At 32.7% G+C, this 22030-nt stretch overlaps 2 protein-coding genes across 2 annotated transcripts; both read right to left on the minus strand.

The window, feature by feature from the left end:
- Window positions 1-6999: 6999 nt before the first annotated feature.
- On the minus strand, window positions 7000-16984 carry LOC109161608 (dirigent protein 22-like). Its single transcript, XM_019310084.1, has 2 exons — window positions 16281-16984; window positions 7000-7010 (listed from the first exon to the last, which is right to left on the minus strand). Exon 1 carries the CDS (start codon window positions 16907-16909, stop codon window positions 16307-16309), a length of 603 nt encoding a protein of 200 aa, XP_019165629.1. The 5' UTR covers window positions 16910-16984; the 3' UTR covers window positions 7000-7010; window positions 16281-16306.
- A 1300-nt stretch (window positions 16985-18284) lies between these two features.
- LOC109161609 (dirigent protein 22-like) lies at window positions 18285-19152 on the minus strand. Its single transcript, XM_019310085.1, has one exon. It carries the CDS (start codon window positions 19020-19022, stop codon window positions 18435-18437), a length of 588 nt encoding a protein of 195 aa, XP_019165630.1. The 5' UTR covers window positions 19023-19152; the 3' UTR covers window positions 18285-18434.
- Window positions 19153-22030: the final 2878 nt, after the last annotated feature.

A 22030-nucleotide genomic window follows, 5' to 3' on the forward strand; every position in this document is an offset into this window, starting at 1 on the left:
AATTTTAACACAATTTGGTCATTTGTCTATTTGACCGTTTGTTGACTGCATTTTTTAGGATATATATGTAATTTCATGATCCATCGTTGGTTTTTTAAGGTTCCGGTTGCATTTCTAGACCGCTCTGTTACATTTGAATCCACTGCCGGCGCTGCACCCCATGCCGGAGAGATTATAGCTTTTGATAAATAGATCGCCGAAGTCCCTGGAGTGGCTCTTCGAGAAAGCCGTGACTCCAAGCAATGTAGGCAAGCTGAATCGGCTCAGGATCCCCAAGTAGCAAGCGGAGAAGCACTTCCCCCCTCCGAAACGACGCTGTCACCTCCAAGAGCGTTCTCTAAGCTGAACCGGCTTGTGATCCCCAAGCAGCAAGCGGAGAAACACTTCCCCCTCCGAAACAACGATGTCACCTCCAAGAGCGTTCTCTTGAGCTTTGCACGTGAAACTACATATATATCCTCAAAGATCGCGGTCAACAAACGGTCAAATAGATGGAGGACCAAATCGTGTCAAAATTGCAAAGTTAAGGACTTAATTGGTTGAAATTGAAAGTCGAGGACCAATTTATGAATTTAGCTATAGTCGAAGGACCATTTTTGGTATTTACTCTTCTAATATTAAAGTCTTAATAGAACTCTAACCACAAATTCTACTGTCGGAATCTCCTCAAACAATATTAGTATATATTTAATTTTATGCTTTAATTTTTTTTTTGTTCTCTCTTAATGTCCCGTATTTTATTTCAACCATACCCATACAATTATTTTATTGACAATTATAAACTATATTATCTTGCATTTGTAAACTTAGAATTACCAATTTAAATACACAAATTCAACATTCAATTATCTATGCATAACCAATTTCAATATAATCTTTCCTTAATATACTTTAAAATACTTAATTAAGAAAAATATTGGGCATTTTCCCAACCGCGCAATGCGCGTAAAAAACTAGTATACTAATAAGAGCCCAAGAGAGTTAGACCTATAATGGGTAGAAAAAATGGTGGTCAAATTTTTTAATCAAATGAATGGCTCAGATTAATCAGATTTTAATTTTTTTCTTAAGATTTTCTAATTTATCCTTAATGAATATGATTATCCGTTAACTTTTCCGTTAAATATTATCTTTTTCGTAAATTTCTGTTAGTTCACCGTTAACTTACTCATTGATTTCAATAATAAAGGTCATAGGTTCGAACCTCATCCCAATCAAAGGTGGTATAATTAGTACCCTATTTTACTCTTATTAAATTAAAAATAATAATTTAGTAGTTACAACAAAAAAATAATACATATGCATTTCTTTAATTTAGAATTATGTGTCTACAATGTCTTTATTCAAAAAAAATTATTCATTATCAATAAATTAAATAAGAGAAATAATTTTATTAGTTATATTGTCTTTATTTTTCTCCAATATAAAAATTCTTTACATTCAAATTCATCAATTGATTATATATTCGCTACATTGTCCCTACTATGTCTTTATTAAAAAAAAATTATTCATTATCAATAAGTTAATTAAGAGAAATAATTTTATTAATTATATTGTCTTTATATTTATCCAATGTAAGTATTCTTTACATTCAAATTCATCAATTGATTATATTCACTACATTGTCTATTATCTTTTTTTGTGCACTATTTTTTAATTCAATATCAAAGTTATAATACAAAATAATGCTATATATATTTTTACCAAGTATAATATTAATACCATGAAAAAATTAAAAAAATATATAATTAATAAAGCCAATCATATTAACTACTTGGGGGATTGTTGACAAAGAGTGTATTCAAATCATACAACAAATTGTTTTTAAAATAAAAAATAAAAAATAAAAAATATAATTAAGCCAATCATATTAACTACTTGGGGATTTATTGACAAAAAGGGTATTCAAATCACACAACAAATTGAAGTGGGAAACTATCTCGCAATGTCCTTGTTTGGCATTCAACAGTTAGCTCTTCAATATTAGTATATATTTAATATTTTATGCCATAATTTTTATTTGTTGTCCCTTATGTCCCGTATTTGGTTTCAAACATACCTATACAATTATTTTATTGACAATTATAATCAATTTTGACTATATTATCTTACATTTGTAAACTTAGAATTGCCTATTTAAGTATGCAAATTTAACATTCAATTATCTATGCATGAACAATTTCAATATAATCTTGCCTTGATATACTTTAAAGTACTTATTAAAAAAAAACATTGGGCATTATTCCAATTGCGCAATGCACGTTAATCTTGCCTTGATATACTTTAAAATATTTATTTAAAAAAAAAATATTGGGCATTATCCCAATCGCGCAATGCGCGTAAAAAACTAGTATATATATATATATATATATATATATATATATATATATATTTATATATATATATATATACTAATAAGAAGCCAAGAGAGTTAGGCCTATAATTGATAGAAAAAATGGCGGTCAAATTTTTTAATCAAATGAATGGCTTAGATTGATCAGATTTTTATTTTTCCTTAAGATTTCCTAATTTATCCTTAATGAATATGATTATCCGTTAACTTTTCCGTTAAATATTATCTTTTCCGTTAATTTATTTTAGTTCACCATTAACTTACTCATTGATTTCAATAAAAAATGTCTTAGGTTCGAACCCCATCCCAATCAAAGTTGGCATAGTTAGTAGCTACAACAAAAAATAATATATATGCATTTCTTTAATTTAGAATTATGTGTCTACAATGTCTTTATTCAAAAAAAATTATTCATTATCAATAAATTAAATAAGAGAAATAATTTCATTAGTTATATTGTCTTTATTTTTCTCCAATATAAAAATTCTTTAAATTAAAATTCATCAATTGATTATATTCACTACATTGTTCATATAATGTCTTTATTAAAAAAAAATTATTCATTATCAATAAATTAATTAAGAGAAATAATTTCATTAGTTATATTGTCTTTATTTTTCTCCAATGTAAAAATTCTTTACATTCAAATTCATCAATTATTTTCAAAAAAAAAAAAAAATCATCAATTGATTATATCCATTACATTGTCTATTATCTTTTTTGTGCACTATTTTTTAATTAAATATCAAAGTTATAATACAAAATAATGCTATATATTTATTTACCAAGTATTTATTAGTACCATGAAAAAATTAAAAGAATATAATTAATAAAGCCAATCATATTAACTACTTGACGGATTTGTTGACAAAGAGAGTATTCAAATCACACAACAAATTGAAGTGATAACTAACTCGCAATGTCCTTGTTTGACAATCAGCAGTTAGCGGTTAGCATTAGCGGATTTGACTAGCGAATATATCAACGGTTGGTAAAAAGATATTTAAAAAAAAAATCTGTTTAGATTAACATGTAAAATGACCTAAGGGTATAATAATAATAATAATAATAATAATAATAATAATAATAATAATAATAATAATAATAATAATAATAATAATAATAATAATAATAATAATAATAATAATAATTGGTTTAAAAAAATAAAATTAAGTCAATCATATTAACTACTTGGGGGATTTATTGACACAAAGAGTATTCAAATCACAACAAATTGAAGTGGTAAACTATCTCGCAATGTCCTTGTACGAGTACAACATCAGTAGTTAGCTCTTCAATATTAGTATGTATTTAATATTTTATGCCCTAATTTTTATTTGTTTCCCCTTATGTCCCGTATTTGGTTTCAACCATACCTATACAATTATTTTATTGACAATTATAATCAATCTTGACTATATTATCTTGCATTTGTAAACTTATAATTATTATTTAAATACGCAAATTCAACATTCAATTATCTATGCATGAACAATTTCAATATAACATTTTCTTGATATACTTTAAAATACTTATTTAAAAAAAAAAAATAATGGGCATTATTCCAATCGCGCAATGCGCGTAAAAAACTAGTATATTTATGTATGTCATTTTATTTGTCAAATAATACACATAGAAATCTAGTATCACCTATCTCAGGTAAAAAAAGTTAGTTTTTAAAATTGAAAATGCTATGTCTTCTGGAGGGATTAAATAATAATAATAATAATAATAATAATAATAATAATAATAATAATAATAATAATAATGTTTACCTTAATTACAAATTATTATACTTTCCTTTTGAATTAGTATTTTTCATCTATAAATAAAAATTTATAATTTTTTCAATCCCTAGCCTCCCCCATCATTTCCTTCTCCACATCGGTAGGGCTTCTCCATCCCATCATTTCTTTCTTTTCGTATGAATTTTCTACATTTTCTAACTATATTCCCCCGTACTTCAATATGTTTTGCAATTTATATCGTTTGGTATTAGCTTGAAGATACTTAAGGAGGTTTTGCTTTAGCAAAAGGAAATTGAGGAAGAGGCTCGGTAACAGAACCCTAATGATCTCGTATTTTAATTATGTCTAGAGCCCTAGGGTTTATATCGTGAATTTCGTATTATGATGTTCTTGGTATATTTGGGTGGGATTATGCATGATCGGGTGTTGAGTCTAGCCTAGGACTTGTATTTAGGACTTTGCATATAGATTTCTTGATGTTCTTGTGGTTCCGAATGTTCCTGAACCGTTAAATGATCTATGTGGAGTCTTGGCATGTTTAGGAATCGTGTTAGAACGTATTTTGTATGATTCTTGGTCTAATTCCGTTAATTGAATATGTGGTGTTGCCGTTATGTGTTTGAATGTGTTTGGACATGGTTTCGGGTTCCACGAGTGATCCCGGGACCGAAAAGTTTCCTATGAGTCAGTGGGGGATAGGTGGGGGCAGGGGTGCCCGTCACCTACCCTCTGCCCGGAAGCACTATTCCAGCGGGCAGCCGGCGGGCAGTCGCCTGCCCGCCGGGCACCCGCTGGAATAGAGGGTCGCCGCCGGCCGGTGGTCCTCCACCCGCCACCCACCCGCTGAAAATTTGATGTGCGTGGTGATGTTTTCCCCCGTTTGTTGTTTCCCTGTGTCCCGTTGTACCCCGTTTGTCATGTATGAGTCTCGTTTGATATTTTGAATACCGTTCTAGGAATATATGTGTAGTGCGTGTAGTTGTTGTTATGTTTTAATTGTTATTGATTGATTATGTGTTGATTGATGGAATGATGATGAGTATTGTTGTCATTGCGCAATGGCCGGTGTGACTGATGATGATGAGATTGTGATTGGCGGAAATGAATTGTTGGCGGTTGGCACCACTTGTGCCCGGACGCCCGGTCATTGTACTAAAGGTACAGTCCTAGCGGTTACTGTGCTAAAGGCACAACCCCACCTTCGACTAGCTTGCCGTTGAGCATGGGTCAGGTTATAAGTGCTGCGGTGTCATGTCAGGGCTATATGCGCTGACCCCTTGATATTGGTACTAGAGATACGGATCATGCGAATGGCACTGCGACGCTATCTTTATATGTTGGTGGTTGAAAAGTGGATTGTTGGTGGGGGCATGTAGTTGCCCGGACGAATAAGAGAGGCGATATAAGGGTGGCCTGGAGGTATAGGTTGGAACTGATATAAGGACGAAGGGGACCTACAAGGTTGGAACTTGGTATAAGGTTGGAAGATGGATTGTGTGACTTGATGGTTGCTTGTTAAATGACTATCTTGAATTCCTTTGTTGTCTCTACTTGCTATTTATATGCTTATCTGTCTATTATGCCCCGTATTGTGTTTCTAGGTGCATATTAGTCTTTATGATTGTTCTATATTGTCGAGTCTATTATCGTGTCTTGAGTCTTGATCTTGGATTTAAATTAGAGTCTCGTAAGTATATATGTATTCCAGTTGCAAAATGATTTTATTATATCTACCTATATTGTACTTAACGCGTTGGAGTGGGTTACCAGCATTATTCGCTGACGGTTGTTACACCGCATGTTTTTTCAGGCCTTGACCAGTAGCTTCGGAGTGCGCTAGACGGGCCCGCAGATTTAGCATTAGTTAGTTCTAGTCATAGTTGATATGGCCCGTGTGCCTGGAATTTGAATATTATTCGTGGATTATGCTTGGATTAGTTAGTTGTAGCCTGTGCACCTAGGTTCTCAAACCTAGGTGTGGCATAACACCCCCACTCTTATGATCAGTTTATGCTCTGTTTGGATGATTAATAATATATTTACCTTGATTTCATAAGCTTTAAATGTTTTAAAAATTAGAGGTGTTACAGTTGGTATCAGAGCCTAAGTTCGACCCTAGGATAAGGCCCTTAAGACAAGACTTTAGAACATTAAGCTTTAACTCTAGGTGTTTAAGTTCTTAGGATATAAGAATCTTAGGAGACTGTGAGTTTATTTATCGCTTTCTGTTAAGTTTCCTATACTTGTTCCTTGTTTCCCTACGCTTGCTCCAAAGTTATGATATCCTTGTATACTTTTACATGCTTTGTCACATATCATTCTTTGATTATTAATGATTTACCTTGACATGCTATTAATTTTGTTTCTTAAATAAATGTTGGACTTGGTTATTTGCTTAAGCATGAAAGTTGGGATATTTTATTAATTAATCCATTCATATATCGGCTAAGGACTTGCACATTATTGCTTAATTATTTGGTCAATACGCATTATTTGGATATTTGTTATTTGATGGAATATTTTGGAACTTGCAATTGGCAACTTTATTTGACAGATAATTGCTCGCTTTTTTTAATTGTGATTGTTCGATTATTTTGATAGTTAACTTACTTATAGCTTAATAAGTACTTGCATGAGTTTGCCTAAAAGTCGTGGGAACGTAGCTTTATTCTTTAGGAGGGGAGGAATGTGATCAGTTTATGTTCTTTTTGGATGATTAATAATAGATTTATTCTGTGCACCTAGGTTTTCAAATCTAGGTGTGGCATAGCACCCCGACTCTTATGATCAGTTTATGCTTTGTTTGGATGATTATTAATAGATTTACCTTGATTTCATAAGATTTAAATGTTTTAAAAAAATTAAGAGTGTTACAGCTATGGTGCCGAGATTCTTCCCGAGCTCAATGCCTAAACTCGTAGGGCTTATTGGCCTACCGACCATGTTGGGACGGACCCGGGCTTATGCCTACACTCGTGGGGCTTATTGGCCTACCGACGATGCCGGGACGGACCCGGACTTATGTCTACCCTCGTAGGGCTTCTTGACCTACCGACCGTGCCGGGACAAACCTAGGCTTATGCCTACCCTCGTAAGGCTTCTTGACATACTGACCCTGTCGAGATGGACCTGGATTTATACCTACCCTCGTAAGACTTTTTGACCTACCGACCAAGCCAGGACGGATCCGGACTTAATAGTACCGGTAGTGACAAAGTCGACCTGACCGGACTTACGGTGCCGGTGGAACCACCAACCTAACCGGGCTCAATACATGACTATTTCCCGCTTTACATTTTCTACGCTCGGCCCGTAATATACAGAATTTGTTAGGATCATTCTTAGGCCTAATTTACAATGCGATTTAAAGTCACTATCTTAAATTACAAATTAAAAAATCTTAACAAAATGCCCGAAGTTTTGCAGAGTACCAGATGCTCGGGAAACTTTCACGCGGCAGGAGACTTCCGACCGATTGATTTAGCGGGCGGGCGGTCCGATTAAACATATTTGCTGACCTGTCTGATTAAATTCATCTCATCCTGCGTTAGCCACGCGATCAAGAAGTTGGTCGGTTGGATCAAAGCTTTCAGATTTCAGATCATCAGAGACTTTGATGCTTTGACAAACGATCGCAGGACAAATGTTGAGCCAAAATCTAATACAGTCTTGGAGGTTACGGTCGCAGCACTCGGGGAGAGTTCATCAAATTAAGCAAAGATTGAGAGGTAAGTGATGAATGATGATGACCCAAACGACTAAATTTAAGATCGGGAAAGACCGAAGGAATGCTCGGGAATCAGCTTTGGAGGTTTACGAACTTTAATTTGCACAAATTGGAGACACACAGGCCACAGCTGATAGCTAAATGCCTAAATCCGGTCTCATTTCATCAAGGTCCCAGTGCATGCATATTTCTCTCCTTTTTATGTTTCTTTTTCTTTACTCTTTTCCTTTCTTTCCACTTTCTTGATTATCGCAATCCATTGCCAATCCATTTGTCGCACTTTCTCTCGATTCCTTCCGGCGGGCGGCGGCAAGGAACATTGGGTAGCCAGTGACAACTGGCTGGGCGGCTTTGGCTTGCTTGGACAACAACAAACGGCGACGGCAACCGGAGGAATCAGTGACGGATTGCATGCAGAGTGAGCAAGGTGAGTTCAATCTGCCAATAAATCGGTTCCTAGTGACTTTTTATTTTAGTTTTTTATTTTTTTTTTAATTTATTATTTTTTAGTAGGGGGTTTGGGAAAGATTAACCCAAAATGTATATGTGTTGTTTTTTTTTTTAACAGTTTGGAGTAAAATTGATGAGTTAGTTATTAAATAATATTTTTAGTGTTTTGATTAAAGACAAAATGTTAAAATGGCGAATTTGTTAAAATTTTGGTGAATTTGTCAATAATCAAACAACGCCATTATCTAATAATTATTATGCAAGTTAACAAATTAATTGTATAGATATAAAAGTTGTTTTGGAAAGTAGGAAAATAATTTTTGAAAAATGATTTATTTTTTAGAATATATTTTTCTTTTTAATATTTGACTGCACAGCAGAAAATTGTCAAAAATAAAATTTATATTATTATTGTTGTTATTATGTTATAATGTAATAATAAAATAAAATTACAACAATAATAATATTAATATTAAAAATATAATAATAATAATCAAAACAAAACTATATACAAAATAATATTAAAATTAAAAAATAAAATAAAATAAAATAAATAAAGACAAATGAGAACCACATGTTCTCCTTTGTAAATGATGTGGGATCCCTCATCGAAAATGTTTGGAAAGAGGAGCTCTGGGCAATGCTTCTCTTCCAAACATAATTGCTTGTCCATCAACGTGGGCAAATTATGCTGTGTATCCGTATGCACCATTCATGGTGCATACGAATGCAAAAACGACGTCGTTTTGCATCAAAACACGCGTCCTACTTTTAAAGAAAAATCAATTTCGATTCCCAACAACAACATTATGTTATTCATTTTTTAGTTCATTCATTTTGGATTTTTAGTTATGCAATTCTGTATGTATAGTTATGCAATTCTGGATGTGTAGTTATGAAGTTATAGATGTGTAGTTATGCAATTCTGGATTTATAGTTATGAAGTTATAAATGTGTAGTTATGCAATTATGGATGTATAGTTATGAAGTTATGGATGTATAGTTATGAAGTTATGGATGTGTAGTTATGCAATTCTGGATTTATAGTTATGAAATTATAGATGTGTACTTATGTAATTCTGGATATATAGTTATGAAATTATGGATGTGTAGTTATGCAATTCTGAATTTTTATTTTTTTTAAAGTTAGACGTCAAAAAGACGTCATTTTTGCATCCATAATGGTGCATACGGATGCACAGCATAACGATTGATCAACATGGGCAAGTTTTGAGAAGCCAAAAGGCTCTTATTTAAGATGTCTTAGCTTAACGGCTTCTTATTTTAGTTTTTATTTTTAGAAAATATTTTACAAACAATGATAAATAAAATCTTCAAAGTTATAGCACCGCATGTTTACATCTAGACATTAGCTATTAATTTGAGCTATTATTTGCATAAATTCAAGCAATGATAACATCAAAATACATAAACGATCCAAACCATATTTTTAATTGCACTATATAATATTTGATCTTCTAATTTAAATAATTATATATCCATTAAAATATTTTGAATATAGGGAAAATGACACTTTTTCCCCCTGAGTTATATATCTATAGCATTTTTTCCCCCTAAATTATTGAAGTGGCTGTTTTTCCCCCTGAAATGTTAAATGGACATATTTACCCTTAAACTAAATATTTAATTTATTTTTTTCTCCAACAAATTATGACCATAAGTTGGTTCAAACCAAACAAACACTATAGCAACCAAACCGAAATATTCCAGTTACAATTTAGAATCGAAATTCGATATTTAGAGTTTATTAAAATCGTGAACCGGAATGGACGGTTCGAAATACTGAAAAAATAAAATACATTTATTGTTGAATTTAGACTATTTTAAAATAAAAAATAAAATTTTAAAATAAAGACTGTTCAAAATCGCGAATCGGATCCGGAACCGCCGGTTCACGGTTCAAGATTCAATTTTGTTGATACATAATTTTAATAAATTGACATTTAAATATTGGATTCTAGATCTGAATTATAACCGGAAACTATTAATTCGATTGCTTTAGTATCCGGTTCAATTCAAACCGAACCGTGGTCATCCCTACGTATACGCAATAATTTGTTGGAGTAGTAAAATAAATAAAATGTTTACTTTAAGGGTATAAATGTCAATTTAATATATCATGGGGAAAAAACACCACTTTTAGAATAATTGAGGGGGCTAATGTGCTTACCTAAATAATTGAGGGGGGGGGGGGGGGGGGGGGGAATGCTATAAGTATATAACTCAGGGGTAAAAAGTGTCATTTTCCCTTGAATATATTATAACAAATTCATTCCGTGCATCGCACGGGTAAAAATACTATTATACGGGTAAATAATTGAGGGGGGGGGGGGGGGGGGAATGCTATAAGTATATAACTCAGGGGTAAAAAGTGTCATTTTCCCTTGAATATATTATAACAAATTCATTCCGTGCATCGCACGGGTAAAAATACTATTATATATAACATTCTTTTATATTATAATTTTTTTTTATATTATCTAATAAAAAATAACTAAAAGTTGACTATCACTTATAAATCTATAACAAAAATGGAATTAACCATTTTCAAATACTACAATTGAAGTTTCAAAAATATACACAATGAAAACATTTGAATCCGGCCATGCATTCTAGATTCATTACATATATTTAATTTAATTACTCTAACAATATTAGTAAACCCATTATAAATTTATAGACATATTATGTTTAACAATAAATTAATTTTTATTGACTTATCAATTATCACTAAAACTCTGCATTAAGAGAACTTCACTAACTTTAAAGTAATTTGTTATGACATAATTTTTATTTTTATTTGTATATAAAGTGTAAAAATTCAATGGTCTATTTGACATTTTTTCCTTAAAAACAATTTTTCTTAAAGCAATTATTTGATCAGGCAATTTGTGCGCCAAAGTCACCAACATCGTAATCTCATGATCGAAAGCCTTTTTGGTCTCCTCCGCTATGTGGAGCAGCTCGTCTACAATGACATGCATCTCGTCAATCAAACTTTCCCTTTTCATGGCAATAACATACAACTCTTCGAATTTCGCCTCCAATTTAGCAAACCTCTCACTCTCATCCAGCTCATCGTTGCTCACCATAACCTTAACCTGGAAAGAAGCGCAGAATTTTAAATCCAATTAATTGATTTAATCTAAATTCCAAGCAATCTAAATCTGAAATGCATGGATTAAAAATTTAAAATTGCATAAGAGAAATTGAAAAGAATACAACACAACACAATATAAATCTGAAATGCATGAATTAAGAATTCAAAATTGCAATAGAGAAACCGAAAATGATACAACACAATCTACATCCGGAGTGTAGGGATTAAGAATTCAAAATTGCAATAGAGAAAATGAAAAGAACACAATAGAATCTAAATCTAAAATACAATGCAGGGATTAAGAATTCGAAATTGCAATATGAAAATCGAAAAGAATAGAACACCATCTACATTTAAAATACAATGCAGGGATTACGAATTCGAAATTGTAGTAGAGAAACATAAAAGAATACAACACAATCTAGATCTGAAATACAATGCAAGAATTAAGGATTCGAAACTGAAGGCAGTAAAGAAAACAACACAATCTAGATTTGAAATATAAGGATTAAGAATTAAAAATTGTAATAGAGAAAGAATGCTACTTTTGGAATAGAAACACAATACGATATTGAGATGTATGCGCTGGTAGAGATTAGCAATGATATATTACTCCAATTTATATATATATAATAACAAATTATATAAAAGTCAATCTATATTAGAGAATCAAAATGAAGAAATCACCATTGCCACTAAAAAACGTGTGAACCTGAGAAAAAGTCATGACATTTATTTTTTATTTTTATTTTCAACTGTTTTCTCTTTTATGGTAAAAATTAAACTATAATAATATTTACTTAATTTTATTTGTTTTTTTTTAAAATATTTAATGGAGGGGTGAACCATACAAGACCGAAATACAATTTCAATCAGCTAGGGCAAATTATATCGTGCACCGCGGTGCATAATTGATTATGCATCGCGCGTCAAAATGACGTCGTTTTATTTAATGAAAACAAACGCCATCTGTTTCGTGTCGTTCCGCGCCATTTCGCAAAAAGTAACTCTGTTATTCAGTTTCATTTTGTATACACTGTAGTTTCATTTCGATGTAACTACAGTTTCATTTCATATAACTACATTTTCATTCGATATTATAACACCAAATATGTGAAAATGTTATTTAATTTTATTTTATATACACCATAGTTTCATTAAAACAGAACTACATGATCATTTCGATATAACTACAGCTTCATTACACAATATACACTCAAAAATGTGAAATGTTATTCGATTTTATTTTATATATATACTGCAGTTTCATTTCAACACACCTACAGTTTCATTTCAATTCAATTGCAGTTTCAGTTGATAATATAAAAATAATACGTGAGGTAATGTCAGTTTAGATACCAGTTTCACTTCAATTGAATTGCAGTTTCAGTTGATAATATATAAAATAATACGTGACGCAATATCGATTTAGATACATAGTATCAGTTAATAATTAATACACCAAATATGTGCACTCCATTAACTATAACAGCGCGTCGTTTCTTTACTAAAAGAAATGGCGCCGTTTTGACCGCGGTATACGTGCACGGCGGTCCACGATATAACGACTGATCAGATATAGGTTTGGCGCCATGCTAGAACTCCACATCCGGCATCTTCAAGCAATGCCTTGACCTCATCCGGCGGAACTTTGAGGAGCTATAATCCTTTTGGTAGACTTCTGGATATGGCTGCTAATGCGTCCGCAACACGATTTTGTTCACGCAAGATCAGAGAAACATTCCATTCCTCCACCCTACTTAACTCCCTTTTGCATTCAACGAGGATATTTTGAGCTATGATATTCTGCTCCGTTGATTTGTTTCTTTTGGCCATTGAAAATGTGAAAGATATGTCTTTGGAGTTAATTTCACTTTTGGTCCTATAATTATTGAGGTCTTGTTAATTTCAATCTATGACTTTTAAAACTGTCAATTTAGTACCTTAACTATTCAATTTTTATCAATTTTGGTCACTCTGATCAAATTGCCCTCCAAAACTCACCGAAAAATATTAATAGGTAAAATAAAGAGGGTATTTTAGTCTTTTTACTTATCTTTTCTGTCTTCTTTAAAATACTCTCATTATTTACGTTCTTTATCGGGTTTAGTAATTCGGGCTACCCAAGGACGGAGCCAAAGGGGGGTAGGGGGCAGCTTCCCCTCCCCCCACCCCACCCCATATGTAATCTTTGTATGTATATATGTATATATAGAACAGTTTTAGTATTAGTATAAAAAAAACTATTAAATAAAAGAGTTAATACCGCTTGAGGTCCTCCGAGTATACTGGTTTTGCCACGTTTAGTCCTAAACTTTCAAATTGACCATCTGTGGTCCTTCGACTTTCAAATTTAACCATTTGTGGTCCAAGTTAACCACTCATGGTCCTTCGAGTTTCAAAACTTAACCAGTTGTGATCCTCTTGAAAGGACCATGGTTGGTTAAAATTTAATAATTGAAGGACCATGAGTGGATAACTTGGACCGCAAAACCACTATACTCGGAGGACCTCGGATGGTATTAACTTTAATAATAAATGAGTTAGATTAGTTGGTAGAACATATGTTTGGAAATAGTAAAGGTCAAGGGTTTGAATCCTTTTGCATCAACATAGTTTTACAGTTTACACACACACATCTATACTATATATAAAAACAAAATCCTGAACTTTAACTTCCCGCCCAATTGCTTAAAAATCTCTCTTTCTAATAAAAATATATTGTTTTCTATTTTCATATTCGTACTATAATTCTAAGTTAAAATGCTTATTCTAATATTATAAAATAGTGTAATACAGTTCCTATTCTAACCTATACTATATATAAAAACAAAATCCTTAACTTTAACTTCCCGCCCAATTCCTAAAAAAATCCTCCTTCTAATAGAGAGTGCTTTAGAGAGAGGGAGAGTGTAGAGGAAAGAACCCCCTAAAAATGAGGGTCAATGGCCCTTATATAGGCCCAAGGATTGACCCGCTATCTTTGACTTTGACCCGTAGACCGGGACCCGAACCGTTTGACCCCGACCCGACTATAAAATGAGAGCACGGAGTGTACGGGGAGCTTGAACCCGGGGTATATTCCCCATCAAGAAGCCCCCTCAGTCTGTGCCTGACGATGAGTGAATGAAGAAGGGTTCGGGCTGAAATATATATTACGAATATAAACATAAAAATAATAAACATCAAAATATATAAGTATTTATATGAATATTATGAAACATATAATAAAATTTTACGATGAAAATTTTGCTTTGTTCATATATTTAGAGAAAATTAGAGAAAATTAAGAATAAAAAAATTCATAGAAAAAATAAAAATCAATATAAACAAGCAAATAATGAAGTAAAAATAATATTATTTCGAATTTTTAGAGAATGATTGTAAATAGAAGAGAGAAAAACTGGTAGAGTTTAGATATGAGGAAAATATAGGATAATGAAGGAAAATAATAATTTTATTAAATTTAGATAGGTTTATAAAATTTAAATATGAGGAAAAGATAGAGTTTAAATAGAGAGAGAAAACATTCAAAGTTGTTAGAAAAAAATTTTGAAATCTTGGGGTTGATGGTTGGATTTCAACTATTTATATTTGAGAAGAAAAAGTCTACAAAAGTCCTGGCAATTAAAAAGTCTTTCATAACTTTTTGAATACCATATGATTTTTAAAGACTCTTTAAAAGTCTTAATCGAATATCACACGACTTTTAAAGACTCTTTCAAAATCTTGATTGAATACCGTCTGACTTTTAAAGACTCTCTAAAAGTTTGAATAGAATAACTCCAAACTTTTAAAGTTCATAAAAGTCTTTAAAATCCTATGAAAGTTATAATTGAATACGTACACCCCTAAAGCTTCTTACACTATAATCTCATTGCATGATGAATCCCTTTATGCTACCACCAGTAACCCAATTGCACATGAAAACACACTACTACTACTAATAATAAAAAAGGCATGTACGGAAGATGAAGACAATGACAATGCTACAAAAAAAGAGAATTAAGAAGAATTAGAGAAATTTAAATTAAAAGTAGTATTTATTTAGACTATCGCTTTAGGTTATTACAAAGTTACAAATATTTATTTTAGTGACAATTATAATCAATCTCTTATGTATTATTTTGCATTTATATAATTGAATTACCGATTAAAATAAACAAATTCAACATTTATTTATCTATGCATGAACATCTCATATATAATATTGCATTGATGTACTTTGAAATACTTATTTAAAAATAATAATTGCGCATTATCTCATTTGCGCAAAGTGCGTAAAAAACTAGTAAATAAATAAATAAATAAATAAATATCAACCAATAAAAATAGATTGTCGAATACAAACATAATAATTAAATAGAATGAGAGAATCTGGACGTTTCAAGTTCTGATTTCGACGTCTCAAATTTTGACAAATATAACAATAATGTTAGTTGAATTTGATATCTCGAGTTTTATTTCTAACACCTCTAATCAAGTAGTAGTTTTGTTCACTCTATTATTATACAAAATCACGATCATGTATCAAACTTAAAAGATACTATCGTCATTCTTTAATTCCAAAATAATCAAATGTGATACATATATGCAAATAAATCAATAAAAACACATGTTTAATCACTATAGCATCAAAAAGATCAAAGAACAGTTCATTTTACAAAGGATCAAGCAACAAAATATATAGATCAGATCAATATAATTATCAAACGTGACAATCATGTCGGTTATACAGTACAACTCATACTTACGAACACTGCCAAACAGTTTACCCACTTTATATAGTGCACAATATCTTAATCTTAATTTAAACAAAAGCAAAAACCCACTCCATATTCCAAAACAGACAGAAAAGTAGAGAATTAAAGTAGGTCATACATTGATTAATTAAGGTTTACGTACTACTAGTAATGGAAAACATAAACATTGTACTCCACGACAGCATCGCCGGTTTTGGGATCATATGTGTGAGTCTTCGCCTGAGCATAGCCGCGAGCAAATCGGAACAGCCCACTCCCGCCCACCACCGGCATCTCTCTCACGGCGGAAACCACCGCGTTCCTGCCCACCACGCTCAGGCTGCTTCCGTTATACTTGCCTTCCACGAACACGAAGTTGAGAACCATCAACAACCCTATCTCGTCGATTGCCGCCGAGGCGTATACCCCCTGTGCCCTTCCGAACAGCTTGGAGGAGACGTCTGGGCCGGCGGTCAAGGGGTCGTCGATCATGGCCATCAACCCGAACCCGGTGGCGGACTTGTTGGTGGCGGCGGCCTGGGCTATCTTCACGGCGGTGGGGTTCTTGCCGCTGACTATGTCGTGGAAGAAGAAGCGGAGGTGGCTTAGCTTCTCTGTTTTCAGTCCCATAGCTTTCTTTGAGAGTTTTCTTGCGAATTCTTGGGAGTTTACTGGGAAAAGATTTGAAGCACAGAGGAGAAAGAGGAGGATGAAGAGGGAAGAAGTGAGTTTTTGGAAGGTTTTAGCCATTGTGGTCTTGGAATTCATCACTTCCCACTTTCCCTGCTAGTTATGTCTTCAAGAAAGGAGTGGAGTGGGTACACTTCAATTTATCTTTCTTCTTCTTTCCTTGAATCCCCGACCTACGGCCCATACCCTGACACGAAAAAGCATATGAGATGATGTAAATTATAGTAATTCAGAGATGTTAGATCTTTGCTTATTATACACAAAGATCGAAACTGTCTCACTTTGAGAAATTATTCTCGGCTGCTAGTGAGACTCGATCCCTGTTATTTTTTTGAAACTTCACTCTTTGTAACCAACTAAATTGTTCATACCAACTCAATTTATCTTTCTTGTCTACCCTTTTCCCTGAACCCACATTTCGATCAGACAAAATGGTAAAACGATAAATTGCAATAACTCATCAATTTATTAGACGTGAAATGTTATGTCTAATGCTATCAAAGAACCTATCACATTGAGTATAACTCTTGTATGATTATTGTTAAAATTTTATTTTGTGTTTTTACTTATAGTCAATCATTCACAAATTAATTAAGCTCTCCGTGTGGGCTCAAGGTGAACCGCAGACAACGGTGTGTGTGGTTGGTTCAATTGTACGTATTTTCAACACACTTTAACCAACCCATACACCATTTGTCGTATTTGTGGCAGCACCGACTTCAAGAATCATAATGTTATTTCATTGAAACAAGGATTTCAAAGTCAAAAGTGAATCCCAACTTTGAAGGTGGACCATTTGAATGGTTGCAACCTACTACTCCGTACAAATTTGCCGTGCTTTGATTATTTAAAAAAAAAAAAAACTATTTTCATCTAATTTTGTTGTCTTTCAATCAAATGAATTAGAGGCCAAATGATTTTGTGATCGTATGAAATGATTATTCTAAATGGAAAGTCTTAAGTTTTACTCTTTGCTTTTCATATTTGTTAGCATGCAAGCATTAGATATGTCACTTCTAATGCTATCCACGTTAAACTCAAGCATCAAGTAGCTATATATCCCACTTTTAGGAAAGCACATATCTACCAACTTTTACTAAACAAGTTAAGGTTCTTGAATTGGTCTGTCCATGATGACCAACAACAACCTTGCAGAAGAAGAAAACATGTATTTGTAGGGTAATTAATCCAACCAAATTCATCATCAAAGTGTTGATTAGGTAACTATAAAATTATAAATTTGATTTCCAACAAAATGACCTGTTGACTTTATTAATTTGAACATGTCAACTATATATATGAACAATCTAAGTTGATTTACTTTATTTTGATTTTTTAGGTTTCAGTCATAAGACCTGATTATTCCGTGCACAGCTTCATGTAGTGACTGCGGGTTTCCGAGTCACTAAATAACAACAACAAAAACATGTATATGCATTATGCAACAATCAAGTTGAAATATGAAATTCATGAGGACAACTCATTCTTAGGACATATATAGAAACTAACCTTACCAAACCAGTTACCATCTTCTTCAAGTACTATACGGCACAATATCTCAAGTTAATTAAGCAAAGCCAAACAGCTAATTAATTAAGGTTAACTAATAATGGAAGACATAAACATTGTACTCCACAACAGCATTGCCGGTCTTGATATCAAGTGTGTGAGTCTTGGCCTGAGCGTAGCCGCGGGCAAACCGGAACACCCCACTCCCGCCGACGATCGGCAACTCCCTCACGCCGGAAAACACCTTGTTTCTGCCCACCACGCTCAGGCTGCTTCCGTTATACCTGCCTTCCACAAACGCAAAGTTGACAACCATCAACAAGCAAACATCATCCATCGCCGCCGAGGCGTATATTCCTTGTGCCCTTCCGACCAGCTTGGAGGAGAGGTTTGGGCCGGCGGTCAGCGGGTCGTCCATCATGGCCATCAACCCAAAACGGGTGTGGGACTCGTTGGTCGTTGCGGCACGGGCGATCGTGACGGCGGTGGGGTTTTTGCCGGTGACTGTGTCGTGGAAGAAGAAGTGGAGGTGGCTTAGCTTTTCTCTCCGGAGACCCACTGCTCTCTTTGACAGTGTCACTGAGAAATCATGGGAATTTGCTACGAAAAGGTTTGAAAAGAAGAAGAAGAAGAAGAAGAATATGAGGAGGTATGAACAGAGCTTTTGGAAGGTTTTGGCCATGGTGCAGTGGTAATATTGGAGTATCTTGGCTTCAGATCAAGTCTAGCTCCAAGAAAGATCGAAGTGTGGTGGGTACTTCAGTTTATACTTTTACAACCCATTTGTAAGCAAATTATTGGGTAGACTATGGTCTACAATAGTGTTTTTACTGGACCATAATTCACCCAAGTGTTTAATGCACTATAATAAAAAGTATATTTTTAATATACTAAAAGTACATTATTCGTGTAATGAATATACATTATATAAAATAATATATTTTTTATTAATATAATATATATTTTTAATATACTAAACCTAGTGACGATATATTATTTGATAGTATGATTCACACAATAAGAATTGCATTAGGGTTTGCTTGGCCACTCATTTATAATCATACGGACATTTTATTTATTATGCAATTAAATCACGGTCCACACAACAGAGTGATTTTTTTTGTTTTTAAACATCAAAATGACGTTGTTTTGAACAATGCATTATGGTCCACGCATCAAATATGCACTGCAGTTTAATTTCAACACAACTTCAGTATCATTTTAATATAACTACAATTTCACGGGACAATATACACTCAAATATGTGAAATTGTTATTCAGTTTCATTTTGGATACATTGCAGTTTCATTTCAACAGAATTACAGTTTCGTTTCATTTTAATTCAATTGCAGTTTCATTTGATAATATCATAAAAATAATACGTGAGACAATCTCAGTTTAGATACACTATAATGTCTCTTGGACCATATTCCCAGTATAATTGCTGCATGCTCTATTTAGCTATTAATAGTCGGGTTGGACCGTTTAGCTCAATAACACAAATTTTGTAAAAGTCTCACCTACTATATGATTGTCTTGATACATGCACGATGCAAAAATAAATACAACTCAAATATATATTAGATGAGAACGTACTTAATTGTTTAGAAGGCTAATTGCTACTTTGCATATGATTTAGAAGTCTATTTGATCCTTTTTTCATTTTCAAAAATCTCACATAACGTATGAAATTGAGGGGATGAGATTCGGAGCGTTATGCTGTGCATAACTACACATCCATAATTTCATAACTATACATCCAGAATTGCATAACTACACTTTCAAAATTGCATAACTACACATCTATAACTTTATAACTACACATCCAGAATTGCATAACTACACTTCCAGAATTTCATAACTAAAAAATTCAAAATGAATGAATTAAAAATAAATAACATAATGTTGTTGCTGGGAATCGAAACTGATTTTTTTTTTTTTTTTTTTTTTTTAAGTAGGGTGCGCGTTTTATGCAAAACGACGTCGTTTTTGCATCCGTATGCACCATGCAGGGTGCATACGGATGCACAACATAATTTGCCATGTGATTCTTATTATGGATATAACGAAAAAGAGTTAATTCTACCGGAGGTCCATTGTCTTTTGTGGCAATTTCAAATTTAGTCTCACACTATTGTTTTTGCCAGTTTATATCCTAGACTATCGTTTTTTGGACACTTTTAGTCATTTTCATGATTTTTTCTATTTTTAGTAAGGGCATTTTTGTCTCTTCATATTCTTCTTTTGTTATTTTTCCGGTTTCAACCACTTTAATTGATTTAGGACTTTACTAAAAATTAGTTGCAAATATGGTTACTAAAAATCAGAGGTTACCTAAAGTTCTAAACCAATTAAACGGATTGAAACCGGAAAAATAACAAAAGAAAAATATGAAGAAACAAAAATGCCATTACTAAAAAAAAAAAAAATCATGAAAAAGGACAAAAAGTGTCCAAAAAACAATAGCTGGGATGTAAAATGACAAAAAATAATAGTCTGTGATTAAATTTAAAATTGTCATCAAAGACAAGGGATCTCCGGTGGAATTAACTTTAACGAAAAATAACTAAAACCTCCAACGAAAAATAACTAAAACCAAGTTTGAGATCGAAATTCATATTTTCTAAAGATCAAAGGTTCATAATCGTTTTAACCAAATAAGGGTATATGGTATTTCAATATTCACATTGCAATGGTTATGTGATATAACATGAACTAGACGCAATGACATGTGTTAACAAGAGAGGAATTGCAATTCCTTTCTTCAAGAAGTGACAAATTTTAAAATGTGATTGGGAAGAATTCCAATTTTATGGAATTACAATTCCTTAAATTTGAAAAATTGTAAATACCTCTTCCCTAGAAATTGCAATTCCATAATACATGAGAAGAAATTTTGTTGTTTCAAAAAAATAAAAATAAGAATTGTAATGCGAGGATCAAATTGCCCTTTGCTAATAGTCCTACATCTTTTCATAGAAATTATAATTGCGTGGGCATTTTGTTCAACACTTTCTCTATCTATTGCAGCCCAAAGAGTTAATATCTCACTATCGGATTTGATCATGCGACCTTCTTTCAAGAAGAGCCATAAAGGTGTTATCTGAACACAAAATGCTTGGCGTGTATTAGTTATTTAACGGCAAATTATATCGTGCACCGCACATCAAAACGACGTCGTTTTATTTAATAGAAAAGAAACGGAATCCGCAAAAAAATAACTCTGTTCTTCAGTTTCATTTTGTATACACTGCAGTTTCAGTTCAAGACAACTACAGTTTCAGTTCGATATAACTACAGTTTCATTCAATATTTATACACTCAAATATGTGAAAATGTTATTTAATTTTATTTTATATACACTTTAGTTTTATTAAAACACAACTACATGACCATTTCGATATAATTACAGCTTCATTGTACAATATACATTCAAATATGTGAAATGTTATTCAGTTTCATTTTATATATACTGCAATTTCATTTGATAGTTAAAAATAATACGTGAGGCAATATCGATTTAAATACATTGTAGCGTCACTCTGTTAACACTGCGCGGTGCATAATCGATTATGCACCGCGGTGCACGATATAACGACCCATAATATAGTCGGAAAAGACATATTTTACTTGAGGCTTCATTCGGCCCAATACAGCTTCTTTTGGACTTAATCCAAATAGCATGAATAT

Source organism: Ipomoea nil, unplaced genomic scaffold (assembly GCF_001879475.1).
Source record: "Ipomoea nil cultivar Tokyo-kokei standard unplaced genomic scaffold, Asagao_1.1 scaffold2926, whole genome shotgun sequence".
Lineage (NCBI taxonomy): Eukaryota > Viridiplantae > Streptophyta > Magnoliopsida > Solanales > Convolvulaceae > Ipomoea > Ipomoea nil.